Source organism: Parambassis ranga, chromosome 15 (assembly GCF_900634625.1).
Source record: "Parambassis ranga chromosome 15, fParRan2.1, whole genome shotgun sequence".
Classification (NCBI taxonomy): Eukaryota; Metazoa; Chordata; class Actinopteri; family Ambassidae; genus Parambassis; species Parambassis ranga.
The window spans coordinates 6,030,296-6,050,407 of record NC_041035.1 but is presented as its reverse complement, the minus strand read 5'-3'; the positions used below and the strand labels follow the sequence as shown (position 1 = coordinate 6,050,407).

The 20,112-nt window shown below is 40.2% G+C and overlaps 1 protein-coding gene across 1 annotated transcript in view; it reads right to left on the bottom strand.

The window, feature by feature from the left end:
• cdh11 (cadherin 11, type 2, OB-cadherin (osteoblast)) overlaps nt 1-20,112 on the bottom strand; it is a 67,987-nt gene that overhangs the window by 10,655 nt on the left and 37,220 nt on the right. Inside the window, exons 3-8 of the mRNA XM_028422949.1 lie at nt 9,289-9,685; nt 8,523-8,662; nt 7,696-7,990; nt 5,846-5,965; nt 4,285-4,452; nt 908-1,095 (exon numbers count right to left, since the gene is read on the bottom strand). Coding sequence (XP_028278750.1) covers nt 908-1,095; nt 4,285-4,452; nt 5,846-5,965; nt 7,696-7,990; nt 8,523-8,662; nt 9,289-9,439 — 1,062 coding nt within the window. The 5' untranslated portion in view covers nt 9,440-9,685. The remainder of the gene's footprint in view (nt 1-907; nt 1,096-4,284; nt 4,453-5,845; nt 5,966-7,695; nt 7,991-8,522; nt 8,663-9,288; nt 9,686-20,112) is intronic.

Here is a 20,112-nt window from a genome sequence, read left to right as displayed (position 1 = left end):
AGAGGGAGAGAGAGATGGAGAAAGAGTGAGAAAAAGTAATTGTGTGTGCCGAGCTAGATCACTGAAAGCCACAGTTGTAGTGTGTGCGTGTGTGTGTGTGTGCACGTGTAGGTTACAGTCACAGTAGATGAGCTCTGTGGCCTAGGGAAGCATTGAAAGTTAATGCACTCTCGCTCACTCACACAACCATGGAACTCAATGTTCATATCAAACACACATAAAAACCTAACCAAAAAAACTAAAAGGGTTGTCAAGGGAGCACAATCTACCTTCCTTGATGGTTGATTTTTCATTTGCTTGTCCTGTTCTTTCTTGGTGCATTACATTAAGACACAAATATGGCCGCTGACTGGGCTGGCTGCGGCTAACACTAAACTGCTTTGTCTAAAGAAAAAAGTGCCGTCTCAACTACATTTCTGAGCTGGCAAATTGAAAAAGTGGGTGATGACGCACGCATAGTTTCCAAAAGAGATAGCTGTTGAAGCAGCCACTGACAAGCAGCAGAATTGTGGCCTGCCCATTCTTCACCAGAAGGTCCTACACAAGGCTTGTCTTGTTTTAGGTAGTGTCTTATTCTAAACATGAAACATAAGATATAATCCATAGAACTATCATTAAGTCTAGCCTGTGTAATTGACCTTATCTCCTATCCAACCTATTCTATTTTGGTTTGTTCTCACTGTTTTTTTATAGCGTTTCCGATCCTGCTTAAGCCACAAGACACATGGTTAGTGACTAACTAGTGAACAAGCACCGACTAATCTAACAAACTATCTAAAGAAGCACATTTTTAGTCATTAGTTATCAGTGAGAACAAATGTAGCTATCAGGTGGATTTAAAATTCAACCTGATTATTAGCTGGTTTGTAATTGTTGTTTCAATTGCAAAGTGAAGAGTTTTTATTACCTTCTTCAGTTTAATAACAGCCTCTCTGGTCTCGGAGTCAGTGGTCAGTTCAAACATGTTAATTCCATCTCCATCTATCAGGCGGTAGTTCACCATTCCGTTATCTCCAAGGTCGGGGTCTTTAGCCTTAAGGCGGCCCACCTCCTCTCCTGGTACTTTATCCTCTGATACCGACATGGGATACACACCTAGGAAGAAAAATAAAGGCAGAGATTTTTCTTAGCTTTGGTTGGCTGGTTGGTGATGGCTTCTGTCATCTTCTGGTCACAGGTCGCTTTGGTATTCAACACTCTTTAGTCTTGAGTCTTTAGAGAATTCCTGGCTAGCTGCCACCGTGTTTACTATCTGAGGCAGGGTCAGTTTTGGAGGGCAGAGTGGGATTATCATGAACTATACCATCTGTCTCATGGCGCTCAAGGGATATTCGTATGGCCCAAAGGATATTAATATCCCCTATAGTGTCAGGTGTGTGTATGTGTGGGGGTGTGGTAGTAGACACCTGGTTTTCAGAATGAGAGCAGTAGGACCATATGTCTACTCTTTCCCTTTTTTCCCTCTCTCTCATGTGCTCTTTCCACCTCGCCCTCCAATACTCTGAACTATTCTGTCCTATTTCATTTCTTTAGCCTCTGCTCATTTGTCCCATAAAATATTTTCTGTCCTCCTCATGTATATTTCCTTTATTTTCAAATCCTCTTCTTTTTTCCCATCTTACTTGCTTTTCCCAAATCTCTCTTCTCGTCCTCCTTTTAACCCCGTGTTACAATTTAGGCATTTAGTACACAGCAGACGCATCATTTTGTGTGTTGTACATCATTAGCATGTTTCCCCACGCGCCCAGGTGAAGCAGTGCTGTGAGTCATGAAATTCATTCGGTCATGTGGATTCCAAACAAATGCAAGTGGAAGAGGAGAGTGATTCACAGGACTTGATCCATCCATCCCAAATCCCTCCCGCCAGCCTTCAGCTCTATACTTTTTTCTTCACCACATCACCATTGATCCTCACCAAATCCCACCTCTCCATTTTTCGTTTGCTTCTCTGCCTTTTAAACTCTTCATGCTGTCTGACTCTCTTCTTCTAGCACCCCCCCCCCTTCCCCCACTTTCTCATTTGGTTTTTTGCCTTACTGTACTTCCAAATCTCAAATCTCTACATTTATCCTTACCTCTCCTCCCTGTATTGCCCTATTTCTTTCAAACCTGTGTCTACCTCAGATCCTCCTCTTTTTCTGTCCCATTCTGGCTAAAAGCTTATTTCATCCCTGCCCCCTTCTTTGCCCCTTTCCTACCTCTCTTCTGCTGTCATTCTATTCTTGCTTTTCCTAAGTAGCTTAACTTCAATTGCTCCTGGCAGCTGAGTTAAACATTGGATGACAGAACACACAGGCAGCCTGGAACACCTGGCTGCTGGCAAAAATACTGCACATCATGTAAAGGAAATGTATATGTTACAGTGAAAGACTACAGTGGGAAAGATGTTTCAGTTCTGTATGGACATTGCCATGTAAAGTCTGACTCACTTGCTTATCACAAAGTTACTGGTTAATCCACCATATGAAACAGCAATAGACATTGAGAAAGTCATATGTTGTTGCCAATTTTTCACATATCACTTTGCATAATCCTTATAGAATATGTTCAAATTGAAGATGGATTTTATTATCCCGATTTAAGTCATGTAAGAAGTTTTTAATTGATAGATTCTGCAAATAGAAGGTTGGTAGATACCAACCAAAGAATCGTTCACAGCTTCAAAATTCCTTTTATCATCTGCTTTGTTCTTCATTGTTCCTATTTAAACAGGAATGAGACGGAGCCAGCTGTGAAACGCTGCGGCTGACATATTAACAGTATTTAACTAAACTGTCTCTGTCATGTCAGCCTAATAAAGACTGAAGTCAGACGGAGTTAAAGAACAATCACTTGTTATTTGCCTTTCTTTTTGTGCTCTCATTCCTGTCTGAGCCGGGATGGATTTTCAGGGTAGCAAACGAAACCAGTTTGATAATGAGGTGAAAGGGAGACAGAGAGATCACACCTGGGAGTGAAAAATCAGCCGCCTGAATGAAAACTGAAACACTGCCGGAGACACTATAGCTGTCATATATATGTATTATATATCTCTGCCTTGTTCTATCTTTTTCCATTTTTGCTTCATTTTTTGTATCTTTTCTCTACCTTTCTCTCTTGCTCTCATTTTTCTTTCTTCCCATTTTATTCTTCCTCTGCTCTCTCACTCTGCCCAACTACTGAATAAGTAATCACTGTCCTCATTCACACCATCTGGGAGACTTTTCTTGCAGGTGGTTGTACTCCCTCTACATTTTTTTTAACACGCGTACCTACTTCCACAACATATTGCTATTTGGAGAATTTACTTGCATCACAGGTGTAAACTGGCAGTGATGCATGACTGTTATCTAGAGGTCAGACAAAAAGGAATTTTGTAAATACTTAGTGATAATATTTTGTAATAAAGACGTGCTTTTTGTTGTTATCTGTCCACTTGTGAAAAAAAACTGATGTTTTTTTATATTGCCATCAAAATCGGATCTTTAGATCATCAACTACTTAACATTTTAGGTGCTTAAGACCTGGTATTAACATATGCTTCATGTTTGTGTTCTCATTATAATGTCATAGAGCATGTGCCATAATTGAACTTTCAATATACTGAACATGCATGCTGAAGACAGCCTGCAGAAGAAACATCTTGCCTTTTAAGCACTGTTGCTTGTAAAACCCTGGCCTATGCACGTATTCATGTCAGGTTTTAGCTTTGCAATTCAAGACAATGAAACACTGACAGCCCGTTGGAAAATACAGGAACTGGAGTGATGGTCTGACATTCTCTCTGTCTCTCTCAGTGCATCTCCCTGTCTCGTCTCTTTTCTCGCCTATTCAGCTTCTCCACAGGCTAAATCCTGATCCCTCATCTCTTCTTTTCTCCCTCTCTTCTTCTCTCCATCCATTCCTGCAGCTACTCTGCTGAATCTCTGCCAGGAGTCCCTCTGCTCTCAGCTACAGGAGGGGAGGGGGGGGGAACGAGGAGAAGGAAGAGAGCCAGAAAGATGTTCTAAATGGAAAAGACTGGATGAAAACAGTGAAGTGCTGTTCTGCAGTTAGTCTGTTCTTGTGTCAATCAGGTTCAACCTTTTGTTGTTGTTGTTGTCATTCAGTGCAGTACAGTACAGGTAAATATATTACCAATACTATAGCCAGGTTGACAAGTAAATTGTGTATGTGTTATGAATAGAATCATTCAAACTAATATAGTTTTGATATATTCAGTAAGTACTTTTTCACTCGCTCCATCAATAAATCAGCGAATGTGACTAAAGTACATAGATAATTACAATTGAAATGTTTACTCACTCTGTGGGAATTTTGGAGGGTTGTCGTTGACGTCTGTCAGAGTAATTTTCACCTCGGTCGTGCCTGACAGCCCACCCATGTGACCGCCCATGTCTTTGGCCTGAATGACAACATCATACTCCTGGCGTGCCTCACGGTCCATGTTTGGCAAGGCAGTACGAATGATACCTGCAAAGACATGGAAGGTTTTTTTAGATTGTAGTTAGTTCTATAGTAGGTCTATAGCCTAAAGCTATATATTTTTTTTACCAGTATTCTTGGTCTGTCTATGAATAAGGCTGCCCTGCATATCTTCATTATTTTTATATTTTTTAACTAACATTCATACAGTTCAAAAGGGTCTCACAATAATGTAGTACACTGTTGATTTGCATTCCTCAGAGTAAACATTTATCTCATGATATTTCATTTTTGGAAGAAAACACATCATCACTCATCGTTCAAATAAATAAGAACTCTAGTAGAACAGTTGTGAAGTCTTATTTTTATCTATTTCAAGCCCCAGTAATCTTTTCTTTCTGCTTAATTCATCACCCGCCACTCTCTTTCCATCTCTCCTTTTCTCTCTGCATGTGTAGCTGCAGTGTTAGGGAGGCTTTCTGCTGTCATATTATGCCAAGTGTGTGTGCGCGCATGTGTGTGTGACAGCATGAAAAGCTGATAATCTCCAAACCAATTAGAAATGTGAGCTATGGATTTGAGCCAGTCAAATACCCAACACTGGTTTGATTAGCAAGATTTACTCTGCCCAGATCTCTCCCCCCTCTCTGTGCCCTAGCCGCTCTCTTTCCATGAACTCACTCTCTAAACCAATTTCTCTTCCCGTCTCTACTCTAACCTCTCGCTTTCAGTTCTTCTCTCTCACTGACCTAACATAGCTCCATGTCTGCCCTAACCTCTCTCCTTACATCCAATTTCTACTTTTAATGCAAACCCAAATATTAGGCCTGGGCTCTGCAGGGACCAAGCTGAATGTCCTCTGGTTGGGACCTCTTTTTTTTTTTTAACAACAGTGCCTTCTTTTCCTCACCAATTTGAGTGGAAAGGATGTGCTGGTACATGATCCCTGCAGCTGTGAGTTCTTAGCTTTTTACTTTCAGAGTGGGGAAAAGATGAAAATGTTGCAGAGAGAAATGGCAACAAGCGGTTTTTACAAGAGACTCTGGTTAAGAATTCTGGTTTACAATGGCATGATGCAAATTCATACTTATATTGTTTTTTTTTTATTATGATTCAAAAGAGATCGATGTAATCTTATACCCGGATATGTTGCAATATCTGCTATGAATTCAGTCTGTTAATTATATTGATTTGGTAATTTATTAACCCCTAGATGAGTTGGGTATGTGCATTCAAAATTTTATTGGAAAATAAAAACAAGAGAGATGAGAAACAAAATAAAAATGGCTTGATGGCATCAAATGTGAGAATGCTCGTTACATGCTACAATTTCAGCTTCTCCACACAGACTATAAGCCCGATGGTGTTGTAGATGATTATAGAGCCTGGTGTTGTTGTAGATGATTATAGGGCCAGACCAGGGTTTTGTTTTCTACCTCACCTGTTTGAGGCTCCACAGAAAAATAAGGCTGTCCCTGCAGTATGCTGTACACCAGTCTGGCGCTGTTGCCGTAGGTGGGGTCATCAGCATCTGTAGCTGTCACCTGCATCACCGACGTGCCTACAGGACAGACAAACAGACATGAGAGACAAGTCAGGGGGAGATAACTTTACCTCAAGTGATGCAGTTCAAGAATGGTCTGACAAACAAGCTTGTCACAATGCCTGTGCTGATTCACCTGCCTGTGCCGCCTGGATGGAAAAAGGGATAAAAAAAAAAAAACGTCCTGACACTGCAGCTGAAAGACCCCTGTGAGGCTGGTCTCCGCTGTTATTTCTCTGCATTTCATCATTGCCTGATGGAAACATCCAGTCTCCAATTTCAGTGATTTTCATGTTTTAAATAAAACATTAAAATTCCTCCATGAGCTGACAGAGTTCATCAACCCCCTGAATTTATGAAAATCTTTCAAACATTGGATAATCTGAAAAATGCACAGCTGCTGAGCTGAAAACATGGCAGGTTATCTTAGTCCCCGTAAAGAAACTGACAATTTGAAGATGGGCTGTTTTCACCCAACAGTGTTGACTTCCAGTAAATCTCCTAACTGCACTTGACACAGTTAAGCTGAGCAAATAGGCCAAGTAAATTAAATTTGCAGAAGTCTGAAACACATTCGATCAACTTTGCATAATTGTTGAAATTCTTTTTTTCAGATGTGACACAACTCGTAAAACTAACTTACTAAGAAATTGCTGTCAGAGCTGTATCAATCTTAACAGATCAGTTCCACAACAGCCTACTCAAGAAAAGTTGTATAAATACTCCACCTCTGCATCCAAGTTATTAATAAAAATTGAACACCGTGATATTAGTTGCTGAATTCCAAATACATACAGTACATTTCCCATATTTAACCAAAATACATGCTTTGGTTAAAATAAGATGCAAATCACCATCTTCAGCCAAACAGCCTCAACAGAGACAAAAAAAAATGCAGCTGTAATTGCAGCTTGCTCAATCCCAGCAGGTGGTGCACATTTAAGCAATTTCTTCCCTCGTCTAAAATGATGATGATTAACATTTGCATTTGCAGTTTTAAAGGGGAGATGTTACATCCCTTCTCTGCGTGGCACAGGTTAAAACGATGGCTGTTGCTGTTCATCACGTGACACCATGTGACACCACTGTTGTACTCCATGCAAATGTCGACCAAGCCTTTCTTTAAGTTTAATTTCTGTTGATTTGGCTCACTGGCTCCTCCATCTGTATTCAGGGTTCAGTTTTTTTGAAACAAATCTGTGGGAAAAAAGCCTGAACAGAACTCATTCAGAAGTCCTTCCTTTAGAAGTCCAGTCCATTCAAAGAATGGATTTCTCTGGCTGTACCACTGCCAGTGTGGTTCATTTCAGGTCAGCCTTGAGGGGCTAAAGACTCTTCAAGACCACGTAACATTTGGAAAGAAAATCTATCAAGATTAGAAGCCCCAGGAAAAGAGACTGTAAGGAGATGGTAGAAGGTCATTCCTGTGCCAACCTTGTGCTAAATATTTTCTTATTTCTGCTTTGGTTTGAGCCCTTTTTTCGCTTTTTGGAATATATACAGGAAAAACAGAAACAGGAGTTGGATGTGTCAGCTAATGGTGTTCTGACATTCACTTCCCTGTCACACTTCCTGTGTTCACATTTCAAGGATTATTAATAATGTATGAAAAAGGCTGTTTTGCAGACAAACAACATTGCCAATAAACCCTATCAAGACTTCGTTAACAAATGTCATTCAAGGTAAAATTGATACATTTTAGATTTAGCCTCCCCTCCTCACCCCCGACCCTTTCTTGCACTACTCACCAACATTGGACATCTCAGGCACCCTGGCATAATACGGCCCATGTAGAAACTCTGGAGGATTATCATTGATGTCCTGCACTTTCACTATGAATTCAGACGGAGGCTCCAGAGGTTTATTAGTGTCTCTGGCCACGGCCTGTGCTGTTAAAGTGTACTGGGCCTGCTCCTCGCGGTCCAGGGTTTTTGTGGCGTGGATGTTGCCCGTCTTGTCATCAATAACAAAGATTGTTCCTGCGCCTTCCCCAGACAGGATGTACTTGATATTACCATCACCCGAATCTACATCTGAGTGGAGCTGGAAAAAAAATATCAGAGGATAGTGAGTTAAACGAACAGGCAAAACCAACATCTGGATTTCAGATAGAGGGGTACAGACTGGGTTATTGCAGCTGAAAAACTAGCAGACAGGCTTCAACATGTTCTCTGTTAAACAGGCAAACACTAATAAGTAAGAGATTAAAAATATTGTCATGAAAAATTAAGAATGTTTAACATTTAATTAAATACTTGTTCTTCCTTTACAGCCCTTAAGACTATGAAATATGATGCATTGTAAACATCATTTGTTGTTTTTTATGAAAGCCACTGCTGGGTTTGAGTGATGGTGTTGTTGTGGAGGAGTACCACCAATCATCTTCACCCTTGAATGTGAACATGACCTCTCTTTCTTTCTCTCTCTCTGTCTCTGATAAATGGGAAAAAGCACATTTAATCCTGCCCAAGTTGGCTGTCACCTAACATGCCCCCTGTCACTGAAGGGCAAACAGGCTATTAATTTAAATGTTATTCAGATACTTAATCTGTTTAGAGGGAAGTTGTTGACTCACCCTGCCCACTAGCACTGGGTCAGGTCCAGTGTATTCCTCAATGACAAAGAACTGATTCCAGACCCATCCTCGTTTGGACCTGTGAAGTACCTGTCCTTCCTTCCCCGCTCTGTTTCGGTGTCTGTGCAGTGACAGATGACCTGCAAACAACAATACATTTCTTTAAAGACGTCTACAACACATTAATAGCAAAATTAAAATGTTATTTTTCTTCACTCCCTGTTGTATGAATGAATTATCACAACTGCAGTTCCTTTTTTTTTCTCCAAGAGACTGAACTTAAAAGCGGGTGGGAGGCAGTAACCCTTGTGAACACAGAGGCCTATTTTTGCATTGTGGGTCACTGGTTTAAATCCCAGCCGAGAAAATGTGGGTGGGTTGTATGAACGTCATACTCTTTTAACAAGCAGCTTTTCGGCTAGCTTCTAGCAAGGCACTTAACCTCTGTTTGTTGCAGGGCAGGCTGTGGTAGGACTGAGCAGCAGCCATGTTTGACCATCTGTAACTGAAGCATGGTAAACAGGAAATTAAATAGCTATGTAAATGTTAAAGATAAAAGGCTACAAATTGGATAGTCTGGTTGTAAATGTTTTGAGGACTTAATTATCCAAAGATGTTTGGATTATTGTTAAAGATCCCACACAAAAACCACAATAAGGGCCCACTTATAAGAGAGCTATTTTCAGTCTGTTAGCTGTGAGAATTAAAAGATCATGGCATACTACAAGTTAAAGATAAAAAATAAAGGCTTGCTTCATTATCATACCTGGATGTCTGTGTTTGTGGCCCCTGTGATCCAAAGAAGCATTTCCTTTCCGGGTCTCTAATGCGACGCTACAAAGCACAGACACTCCCAGTAACATCAGAAAGATCCTCAGCAGCCCGAGGCCCTGCCACTTCATCATCAACATCGCCATCTTGCCCAACCTGAGCGATCACACACTTCACTCCGCCCCCTGCTTTCTGGTTCCTCTCAGTGGAGCTCCGCTCCCACTGAGGTGGTATCCTGTTTTTTCTAACGAAATGTTGTTGATGTACCTCCTAGTTCATGGGCTGAGTTGGGGCCTGCAGATACTCATCACCAGCTCACCACGTTTTTGCCTTCCTTTGCTTTTCTGTCTTTTGCTTGTTGCTCAATTTTTTCTGTCTTCCAGTCAAAGAGCCTAAAAAGAAAGAACAACAGAAAACATCTTGGTCAGTGACAGTGTCAGAGTGAAAACAGGTGCTTTGTTAAAGGTTTCGGGGAAAAATGCTGAATTCATTAACTGCACTTGGAGATCTGACGTCTCAAATGGTTGTTGTGTTAATTAGAACATTGTACTAATTACACAAGACAGTGTTGTCTGTAAACCCATTAGCTTTAATTCAATTAGACACAGACATTGAAGGGGGGACAGCTGAGAAAACACCAGGTCAAAGTGTTCTATTTACTGCTCAGCCAAATGCATGGAAAGCTGCATAAAAATACAGCGTATTCCTCTTGGGATGCTTTTCACAGTTTGATGTGTTAAACAGAACTCTGATTACTGTGCAGTTGATGATTCAGGGATCTTTACCACTGCAGTGAATGAATCAGCAGGACTTGGACAAAATTTGATCTGTCTAAAACCCAAAGTGTCCATCAACAGCCCTGAGCTGTGAAGCTAAGAAACTGCTTGCTCATTACAAGAAACTTTAGATGAATGTCAAAGAAATGCCCTAAGTGCAATTTCAATGGAAAAAAAGTCTTGGCAAATGAGCATGTTGGAAAAGAAATTAAACTGCAATGGAGGAATTCATGATGCTAAGATCTTGGGGATTGCACCTAAAATGCATTTCAGTTTACTGTGCTGCAACTGGTGCAACCTTGTTGACACCAGTTTACCCGGTTACACTTCCCATAAAGTAATAAACTCAATACATTGACTGTTTACCACAAGACACAAGAATCTTGACACCTATGAAAACATCAATCAAAACAATGTATATAACAGCCCATCACTGTATTATTTTACAATAGAGCTGGGATTAGTGATTTATTTGACAAACAACTCTGCTATTCTTATAGTATAATATAATAATAGTTGTGCAATGCAAGTGTGTGTTAAATATTCACTAGATCAGTAGATGAGAAAATGGGCTCTTTGGCTCCCATTGATCACATGACCAACCAACCAGGAAGCGTTGACAGTTATTCTCACACAGCTCATCATCTGGGTAATTATCCCAGACCCCTCTGATTGACACGCAGACAGTATAGCGGTGGATTTATGTGTGTGTGTGTATATGTGTTCATTTATGTAAGCCTGTTCTCTGCCACTGCTGCAGCAATAAGACCAACTGACGCAACTAAAATCACCATGAGGAAAGGTTTGAAGAGGAATTACTGCAAATTAGAAGAGTAAAAGCCAAGGCTAAGAAGAGAAGGCAAAACTATGACAGGACAATCTTTCTTTCAAAACTTTGCAATAGTAAAAGCAGTAAAATGATGAAATTACTGTTAGGTTTGAGTTGACAGAATTAGAATATCCACAATTTTAACAAAAGAAGAAAAAAATATATAATAAAATCAGGACTATCCACTTCTAGTTGTCACTTGCAGGTGCATGAGGTTCAAAGTAGATTTATAAACATCCCCCAAAAAGGAAAAAAAAAACCCTCTGCTGCTCACTTGTTGTGCGGAGCTGACACCTGCTATGCAGAATCTATTAACAGGCTCTCAAACTGTCATTTATGTGTCAAATTAGGTGTCAGCTTTATTTAACAAATAAAAATAATGCAAGTCCAAAATAAATAGTTTTCCCCGTTGTGCTGATTCTGCTGCTACAGGTCTGCTGTTATTTCACTGAGAAACTGTCAGATGCGTGTCAAGCCAAACACATAAAAACACAATAATAATAAAACTGATTGAAAGCAGTGTACGGAGTCACGGTCTCGGTAAACACTCAGCGTGACTGTGAATGTGATAGTGTGTGACTTGACTTGATGACAAAGAAATGACCCCACTGTCAATGTGAAAAAGAAAATTAGTTTTCCTCATACAAGCTGGGAAATTAAAAAGAAATTTGGTGATTTTTGAAACGCTTCCTTTTTATCTGGCACTGCCATAGCTTGACTACAGCAATCAGTCAGAGGTGACTTTTATGTTAACAGTAAGTGTTTGTTGCTTTTAATTTGTGTTTACAGTCATACACCTACACACAGAGGGAGATGGGGATGCTGTCTCCAGATTTAACTGATGAACACGGCTATCATTAAAATCAGCTTACTGTTGGAAAATCAGAAGCAAATAAGAGCTGAAAAAAAGTAGCTTTAATAAAACAAGATATACAACAGAACCGAGATAAGAAAACAAAACTGCTGCTGCTGCTGTGAAGATAAACACAACCAGCCTGTTTCCTGACTGCAGCTATGTCAGAAGATGCCAAGTGCATATTCCAATGAAAAGGTCTACATGAATAATGTTATTTTAAAACTGCTGCTGCTATGACTATTGAATTCACAGGATTACAGTTACACAACATACTTGATAACATATGTATTTCTTAAAGTAACACTTGTCAGAAATGCACAGATTGGTAGAGGACTGGAGATTCTTCCCTTCTTATTCTCTATGTCTAACATTCCTTTGTTGATTTCTTAGCGCTACACAGAGCGAGGGACAGACATCTCAGAAACAGACAGTGATAATGACTCCCCAGGGCAAGCATGCCTTTTGGCCAGACCACTTCCTCCGTCTGAATACATGACTCAAGAGTCACATTAGAATACTGAATGTGTGTATGTTGTTCCCTAAGGTCCCTAGCAATGCTGTGGAATCCACTGTTTGAGTAGACCACTGTGATCCAGTGGCTAACATTAGAGACTAACTAGACACACACTGCGTGAGTTTCAGAGCGTGTCACACAGAGGTCAGAGCAGTAGGGTTAAAAAAAAAAAAAAAAAAGTCAGCTTGGCATGTGTGGCTGACATTTCCAACAATCACACAGCATGTGTGCATTAGAGGGTGAATAACCGTGACTGCCTGTCTGACAGTGTCTGATGACGTCTTTATATGTTTCTATGGTTTGCGTGTGATTGTAAACGTACATCTTAGTGCGTGCGTGCTCGTCATTATAATGCATTGTTATTACCTCTCAAATCTTCTTTCCTCCTGGTTAGCAAACAGTTAAACTTTTTGAGTATATTTCTTTGAGTAGGTAAATAGATGTTGAATACAAATTGCTTTTCTTTTGTTGTGTGTCTGTATCTGTGTTTCATGCTGTGACTCTTTAGTCAGTGTAGCTGTAATGGCTGCCACAACTGCAGTCCCACTGAGTATCTTCAGGGCTAAAAGGAAGCACACGAGTACTCCACCAATTGTAGGGAAATGGAGACTATTTCTTGAGTTTAAACCTCTGTTGTTATAGGTTCTGCCTTCAGTAATAAAAAAAAGAAGCTGAAAATGTGATTTGATGCCAAGAAGCTTATGTTGAATAAAAAAGCAAACAAGAAGAATATACCTTTCCAAAATAATTAAAGGTCAGCGTGGGATTTGAAAAGGTAGTGTTTAATACCAATAAAATGTCAGTAACAGTATTTTTTTTTCCTAAAAAGATGATTTCATTACACTTTGCTTGTAAACCAGTCAAATCTTAGACAGGTGGGAGACGTGCCTCTATTACCCCACCCTCGAACTATTTTTAACTCTTTCTCTCATATATTGCCATTCCTATTTATCTGTCGTTATATGCACTGTGCCAAACCTCCAACAGCAACCTTCAGAATAATACTGGAAAAATATAGAATGAAAAAGAAAAACAGAGTTTAACACTTTTTTCATTCTGCTCAAACTTTTCCCGTCTCCTCCTCTCTCTAGGGGTCAGTAGCAATAAAGATGATTCACTCATGTATGAATGTGATATATATCCCTGTCTGCCTTGCCACGTGGTGTGCAATTGCACATGTAGCAGTATGTGTGTCTGTGTGTGTGTGTCTGAGTGTGTCTTGTGTATATGCTCCCCTCCCCCCTGTCTCCCCACATTGCCTGTGTCTGAGAGGTATGAACGAACAGAAGCCTCAAGCTGGATCCATACTCCGCGAGACAAAGAGCGGAGAACGCGCTCCACGGGTGGTAAGAGATACAAAAAAAAGGTCTTTTCCGCACTGAGGTACCATACTCCGCGAGACGCGTGTGTGCAGAACTCCTCATACGGCCCGCCCACTAAACTATAAGGAAAGACTTTACTGAGTTTTTTAACACACCACAAGGACTTGTGCCATGGCAAGAGGGCATTATACAGAGAGGGTGCCTGCAACAGCGTGAGATGTCCGGCGATGAGTTGTGAAAATGCGACATTAAAAGTAACAATAGCAAAGATTCAGTGTTTGTGCCTTTATGACCACATTTGCACATCTACTGTGTTCCAATGTGCCTGCGATACTTCAAACTGTCCGGTGATGAGCTGTGAAGATGCGACATTAAAAGTAACAATAGCAAAGATATACAGACATTGTTAACGAGCCTATTATGCCCGGGTATGTAGGAGTATATAGAATGGTAATAACAGTCATCTGGTATGTGTGAATGGCTGTCTGGAGTTATTGGTGACAAATCACCCTGACTTGCCTTTCTTTCTTTCTTTTATTGCTCATCATGCAAAACCGGTATGGTCTTATCTAAATCTGTTGAATCAGCGCTGTTTATACACCTACCTATATACCTGGAGAGGCTCTTGCGCTTCTCCACTTTCATCACGCCCACAATAAATTCCGACCAATCACAGCATGGTTGCCGCACAGCCTTGAAAGACAAAGTTCGGCCCGGACCCTGTGCACAGGAGTGCGGATCAGCGGGCGGTCAGAGACAAAAAATGACGTCATTTTGTGGGCGTAACGTCTGCAGGGGGGGAAAATGTCTTTGTCTCGCGGAGTATGGATCCAGCTTCACTGTGCCTTGTATAAGAAGTGTGTACACGATTATATACAAAAGGATGATGTATGGGGTGAGGAAAGAGAATATTTTCCTATGATGTGGTTAGACTACCAAACAGACTCTGTAAACTTTGAAATTTTGGTGTTTCATGGGGAAAAAAATATCCCAACATACCTGTTGACAATAGGACAAAGTTTTTTGTTTGTTTGTTCTGAACTGACCTAGATGGAAATGAAGCCATGACACTGAAGTATTGTGTCTGAATTAGCCGAGGGGCCGACAGAAACAACAACAGAAACAGTTGTTGAAATTGTCTGATCCTGCAGCACAACCTTAACAGGCGACATTCGTCCTCTCTTTGTTCTCATTGACACTGTATCAATGTTTATTTTTGCCATTCTTGACGCATTTTATTTGTGTATTTATTTTTAGTTGGACATGGCCATACAGCATAAAAACGTGGGTTATAGTTTATTACGTTTATTGAGGCAGCTCAATAACAACACTGAAAAAAATAGACGCTGTGTAATTTGCCGCTTCTTTGTTTGCTTGGATTGTCAATCGTGTCTTTTGTATATTAGAAACAGCTTAAGAATGTTACGTTGCTCTGCTTCATCATCACTCCATCAAGATGTTTTGTGGCCTTTCTTTTCTGATCTGAAAGTACAACTTAGCCAGAGTAATTTACAGTAAATTACAGGTTCAAGCTCTTGCCTGAGGAGACACACTCAAGGACACCACAAACACACAACAGTTTTAACTATTGCCATGATCGAACTGTAACCACTGGACTCCCCTGTAACTCCACACACTAGAATTAGAACCAGATGTGGTGTATTTTTTTTCATGTTTAGGCTCAAATGAGAAAAGGGGGTCATGGGAGGTTTAAAATGAGATTTTCTGTTACTGTAAAAATCCACTCCTACTCTTCAAAACAAATCCCCAAGCTACTCTGTGGTAGATGCAAAGCTTGTGGACTGCAAGGGCTTTTTTTTTTTTTTTTTTTTTTGCAATGTCTGGTTCCTTGAAGTGACATGTTCCACCAGGAAGGTTTTGATAAGATGAGGGATGAATGACATGAAACAACTAGAGAGCAGGACAGGGAAGGCGGAATAAGAGAAAAAACAACAAATGGAAATAAACACAGCATTCGTGTTTCAGTCCAGCTGTCAAGTGAATTTTACACAAACTCTTGAGATGTTGCAAAGATTTAACAATTTTTCCAAATACGTTATTTAAATATAACTTCATATGGAGGCTGCATAGAATGGTGTGAGAGAGAGAGAGAGGGGGACACACACACACACAAACTGAAAGGCAAAAGACAGACAGAGAGAGTCAGTGTATTAAGGTTCACTTTGGGTGTCTTATTTCGGTGGCCGGCTCTTTGTGGTCTGTTAAAAGCTTAAAAACAGAGTGGTGCTGAAAACAGACACCCAGCGTTTAGCTCACACCACGAAACCTGAAGCTTAATTGCCTTTCAATTAGAGGAACTAATAGGAGTGTGTGTGTGTGTGTGTGTGGGCAGTGAAGCAATTACAAAGAAAAAGCTGCAAAGCTTTCTCAGCATTCACAAAAATAGGTATTAATGAGAGGCTAGCAGCACACACACAGATGTGCAGTAGGTGGAGGAGTAGGTCTTTGCGCTGTATGCAATGTGTGTAGGGGTTGCTGATTTCTATTAAGCCATTAGTGAAACTCAAGTGCTAATTACCACCCACAAGGCCCCATGCCCGCTGCTTACACACACACCAATACACACGGAATTTCCTTATGTTTTTATCTCTAATCAGCTTCGCTTTAAGATCATCGTGTCCATTTACATGAAAAAGAATGAAGTACTGAAGGTCCTAACTGTTGTTTAGTGGTCTGATCATGAAAACGTAAATAATACGCAGTAATTAACATGCAACACAATCACTGCTCAGTTTCATTTTATGGTATTTCCCTGAATTTCTCCCATGATCTTTACTTCAGTCTACTACTTTTATCTGTTTAAAATAGTTTCTCTGCATTTGCCATTGGGTTAGAGATTATAAAGCACAAAAATCAAGCAGCTGTGTTTTGAGATTTTATATCTTCTGTCCTATTTTTCTTTCACTAAACCTGTGGAACAGAGTATAAAGCCCAGTCAATGGCACATGGTATGCCATGCACATGAAAAAAAAGTCACTGATAATAGAGGTGCGTGGCACAGTGAAAAGCATACCCTGCTAGTAGATTTGGTAAGGATAAGCATTAGTCACAACCAAATCCTGTCACCTGTTATCAATCTCTGTAAAGCTAATGTGCTTTGTGTCATGGAGCTTTGATAGGTTTTTGATGGAGAGAACGGTGTGAAAAGGATCGGTTTCCACAGCGAAGCAAATCTGTTTCCTCTTAGGAGACACAAGCATCTTCTGTAAGGAAATTGATGTCATTGTGCGGAAGGAGCAGGATTATTGTGAATAAAAATGGTCCCAGTTTTGCTAGGAATGAGTCAAATGTTGCTTTTGTGTAGTGTCTGTTAGAGAACAGCGAGCACGTTTAAGAGTCAGGTGAGCGATTTCAAGAAAAATAGCTGTATTAATGTTGCCCACTGGAACAGTTCAGCTACAGGTAGCGATTATCCTGTAACCAAGCTTTGGTTATCCGGCACAGTGTCCGTTCTTTGGTGCATTAGATGTCATTGATGGGAGGTTATTGATGGTAGTGTCTATTGTGTAGCAATATAGAAACATGTGAATGTACTTTTTAGTATGCCTGTTTTATTCTCTACCAGTATACTCTCTGTTTATTCAGGTATATGCTGGAGACCATTAATAGTTAAAACTAAACAATCCATGAACTCCATTTTTGCTGTTGGTGCAACAACCTAGTGTTAAACCTCAACCTAAGTTAAATTTCAAGCATGCTACAGCAACAAATGCGCTGATGAAGAAGATGACAACAAAAACGTTTGTTTGATGCATTCAGTGAACTAGCACCTAATTAACTCTGCAATTGTTGTTTGGAAAGTCTAATTCACATGCAGAGCAAAACTGTTCTGTTGAAAGGGCTTTATTTCATAAAAATAAACTCGTTTTACATGTGTATTTTGAGAACATTTTGTTCTGCTCATTTTCATTAGCATACTCAATTATGGAGAATCGCACTAATTTGTATGGAAATAATATGCAATTTGTGGAAAATTATGTGCAATCAAAATGTGTTTTTTTTCTCTGCTAATGAGACTGAGGTTGCTTTTTAAAACAATTTAGGAAACATGTTCTGTGCATTTTAACAGACTGAAGGACTCTATTATTATTTACCGTTTTAAATCACTGTGACCACAGTTCACCTCTATCACAGCAGCTGCCTCATAATCCCACATCATGTGTTCATATAACATAACACATCAGTTGCAACACATGACCACATTTCCTCCCGAGGTATACGATTATGGCAAACGTATTTATACTGAACATAAATATTGACATTACTGGATAGCACAACGGCTAACGAACAATAAAATATCAGGAAAGAGGACTGTTATAACAATAACAAAGCAGACAATTGTGCGAATGTTTTCGCTGTTCCTCATTTAGCCTTTTAACTCATAAACAAGTCTTCTGAGCTGAAAACACGTTAATGACTGAACCAATCAGCTCGCTGTGTTCTTTTAAATGAGCAGCCAGAATAGACTGTAAAACCAACAGCCGGGCTGATGAGGCGCAGTTAAGCTTGAGGCAAGACAATGCAGTTCTAATTAGCCTGCTAACCACTGTTTATTGGCCATTGGTTTGCATAGGAATGTCCTCTTCATGGTCTTTAACTTTGTGAGTATTAGTCCTTTTTGTACAGCCAATAAGACACATGAACCCCGCATCGGATATTTTTACAGTTGGCCTGTAATTTCCACAACAGCAAATAATGGAATTAAAAGAGTGAAAATTAAAAGTCCTCCTCTGTCCTTCCCTCAATTCCTTTTTGTCATTTTTCTTGCCTTCCTATATCCATCCATCCATTTCTCTGTTTTCTGTCACAGACCAGCAAGATCCGTCATAGCAATTATGCTACATCTTTGGATTGCGGCGTTAGAAAGACACTGTAATTTCTGCGGTTAACGTTAAGAATATACTTAAGTATAAAAAGATGGATAATCACATGGTGCTGCAGAAATCCACAGGTTTGTCTCATTTCCACTTCTTTTTTATCCTTTTTCCACTTTCCATCTCTGCACTTTCAGAAAATGGCTTCTTCCTCATACTGAGTCAGACATTTTCTTGCTCCGCCATCAGCCATTATCTTCTTTATGTTTGTACGCATCAACACTTGAAGCTTTTTTCAAAAAAGAATGCATCGAGGACATCTGCGGGCCTTCAGAGTTCCTAGTCACATGCTCTCTCTCTCTCTACACCATGAGAGATCCATGACACTGTCATGCTACTTTTTAATGTGAGAGAGATTAAAAAAAAAATAGATGAGCACAACAGAAGGTGGTCAAAAAAGTGACAAACGGTGACAAAAAAAGAAGCCACATATGCAAACATATTTCATGAACTGAGACTTTGTGCCTCTGGTTCTTTCTGATTCCTTTCCTCTGGGTGTGTGTGTGTGTGTTCTGCGCCTGTGTGTAAATGTGTGTGGTTTTGGGCTGTAGCCCCTAAAAGAGGGGGGAGAAAGAGACGGGGCAGGAAACAGTGGCGTCTGGAATTGATTTGAGGCTAAAGGAAAAATAAAATGCTTTGAATTCTTAAAGGCTTGTGCAGCAGGGACAGATGACCACAAAGAAATGAAGCAAGGTAGGCGAGAGGGAAGAAGAGGCCGCATTACCACAAAAACAAAAAAAAACAGGGGGGGGTATAAGAAAGATTTATACCACTGCACTAAAGGTATGTGAGGTCGTCCCGAGCAATCTGTGGTCTGTGCTGCAGCTTACGTCTTCTAATGCAACAACGATAAAAGGATGCATGCTTTGTTAGATTGTGATTCTTAAGTGGCTTTGTATTCCTTTTTTATAGGCAGATGTCCTCATATTCATACCATTAGATTGTCCAAAATATCAGCTGGTTCAGTTGGTGATTGAAGCCATATGTGAGAATGTAACTCTGAAAAGATCCCTTCGTCATCTGCAGATTATCAACAACAACCTCACAAAGCAGACATAGATGTAAGAGTAGAGAAAGGTTATGACCACAGATCAGGAAAAAAAGAACACTGTGGCCTGTGAAAAATGCTGAAATCAAGAGACAAGAAGGAATGGAAATTACAGCATTGTAGAAATGAAGGGAGGTTGAGGGGGGGGGGGGCTGAGGGGGGTGGGGGTGGGAGCTGAGGGGTGAGTAACTTGAGACACTGCTGCAGTGGCTTGAGATTCACTTTAAAACCTCTTTCACACTACAGCTGTAAAACTGTTTATCTTTTATCCAATTTCAACAGCAATGTGTAAGCATCCAGCTTTTCATTGACAGCTACTGGGATCCCGACACGTGTAGGGAAGGTTTCTCAACACAAGTAGATCCAAACATTGCTGAAAAATACCAACACAACGAAACAGGGGAATCAAGCGTCAATAAAATGTGACATATAAACACACTATTTCATTGTATACTCGCAAAGAACATAGTAACGGTTGGATTTCTGATGTAGTTATGCACTCTCCTGTTACCTTGTTGATAGATGCAAGTACATGTTATGATAGTTGTGCGACTATAGCACTATAGAGAAGCTTTTTTT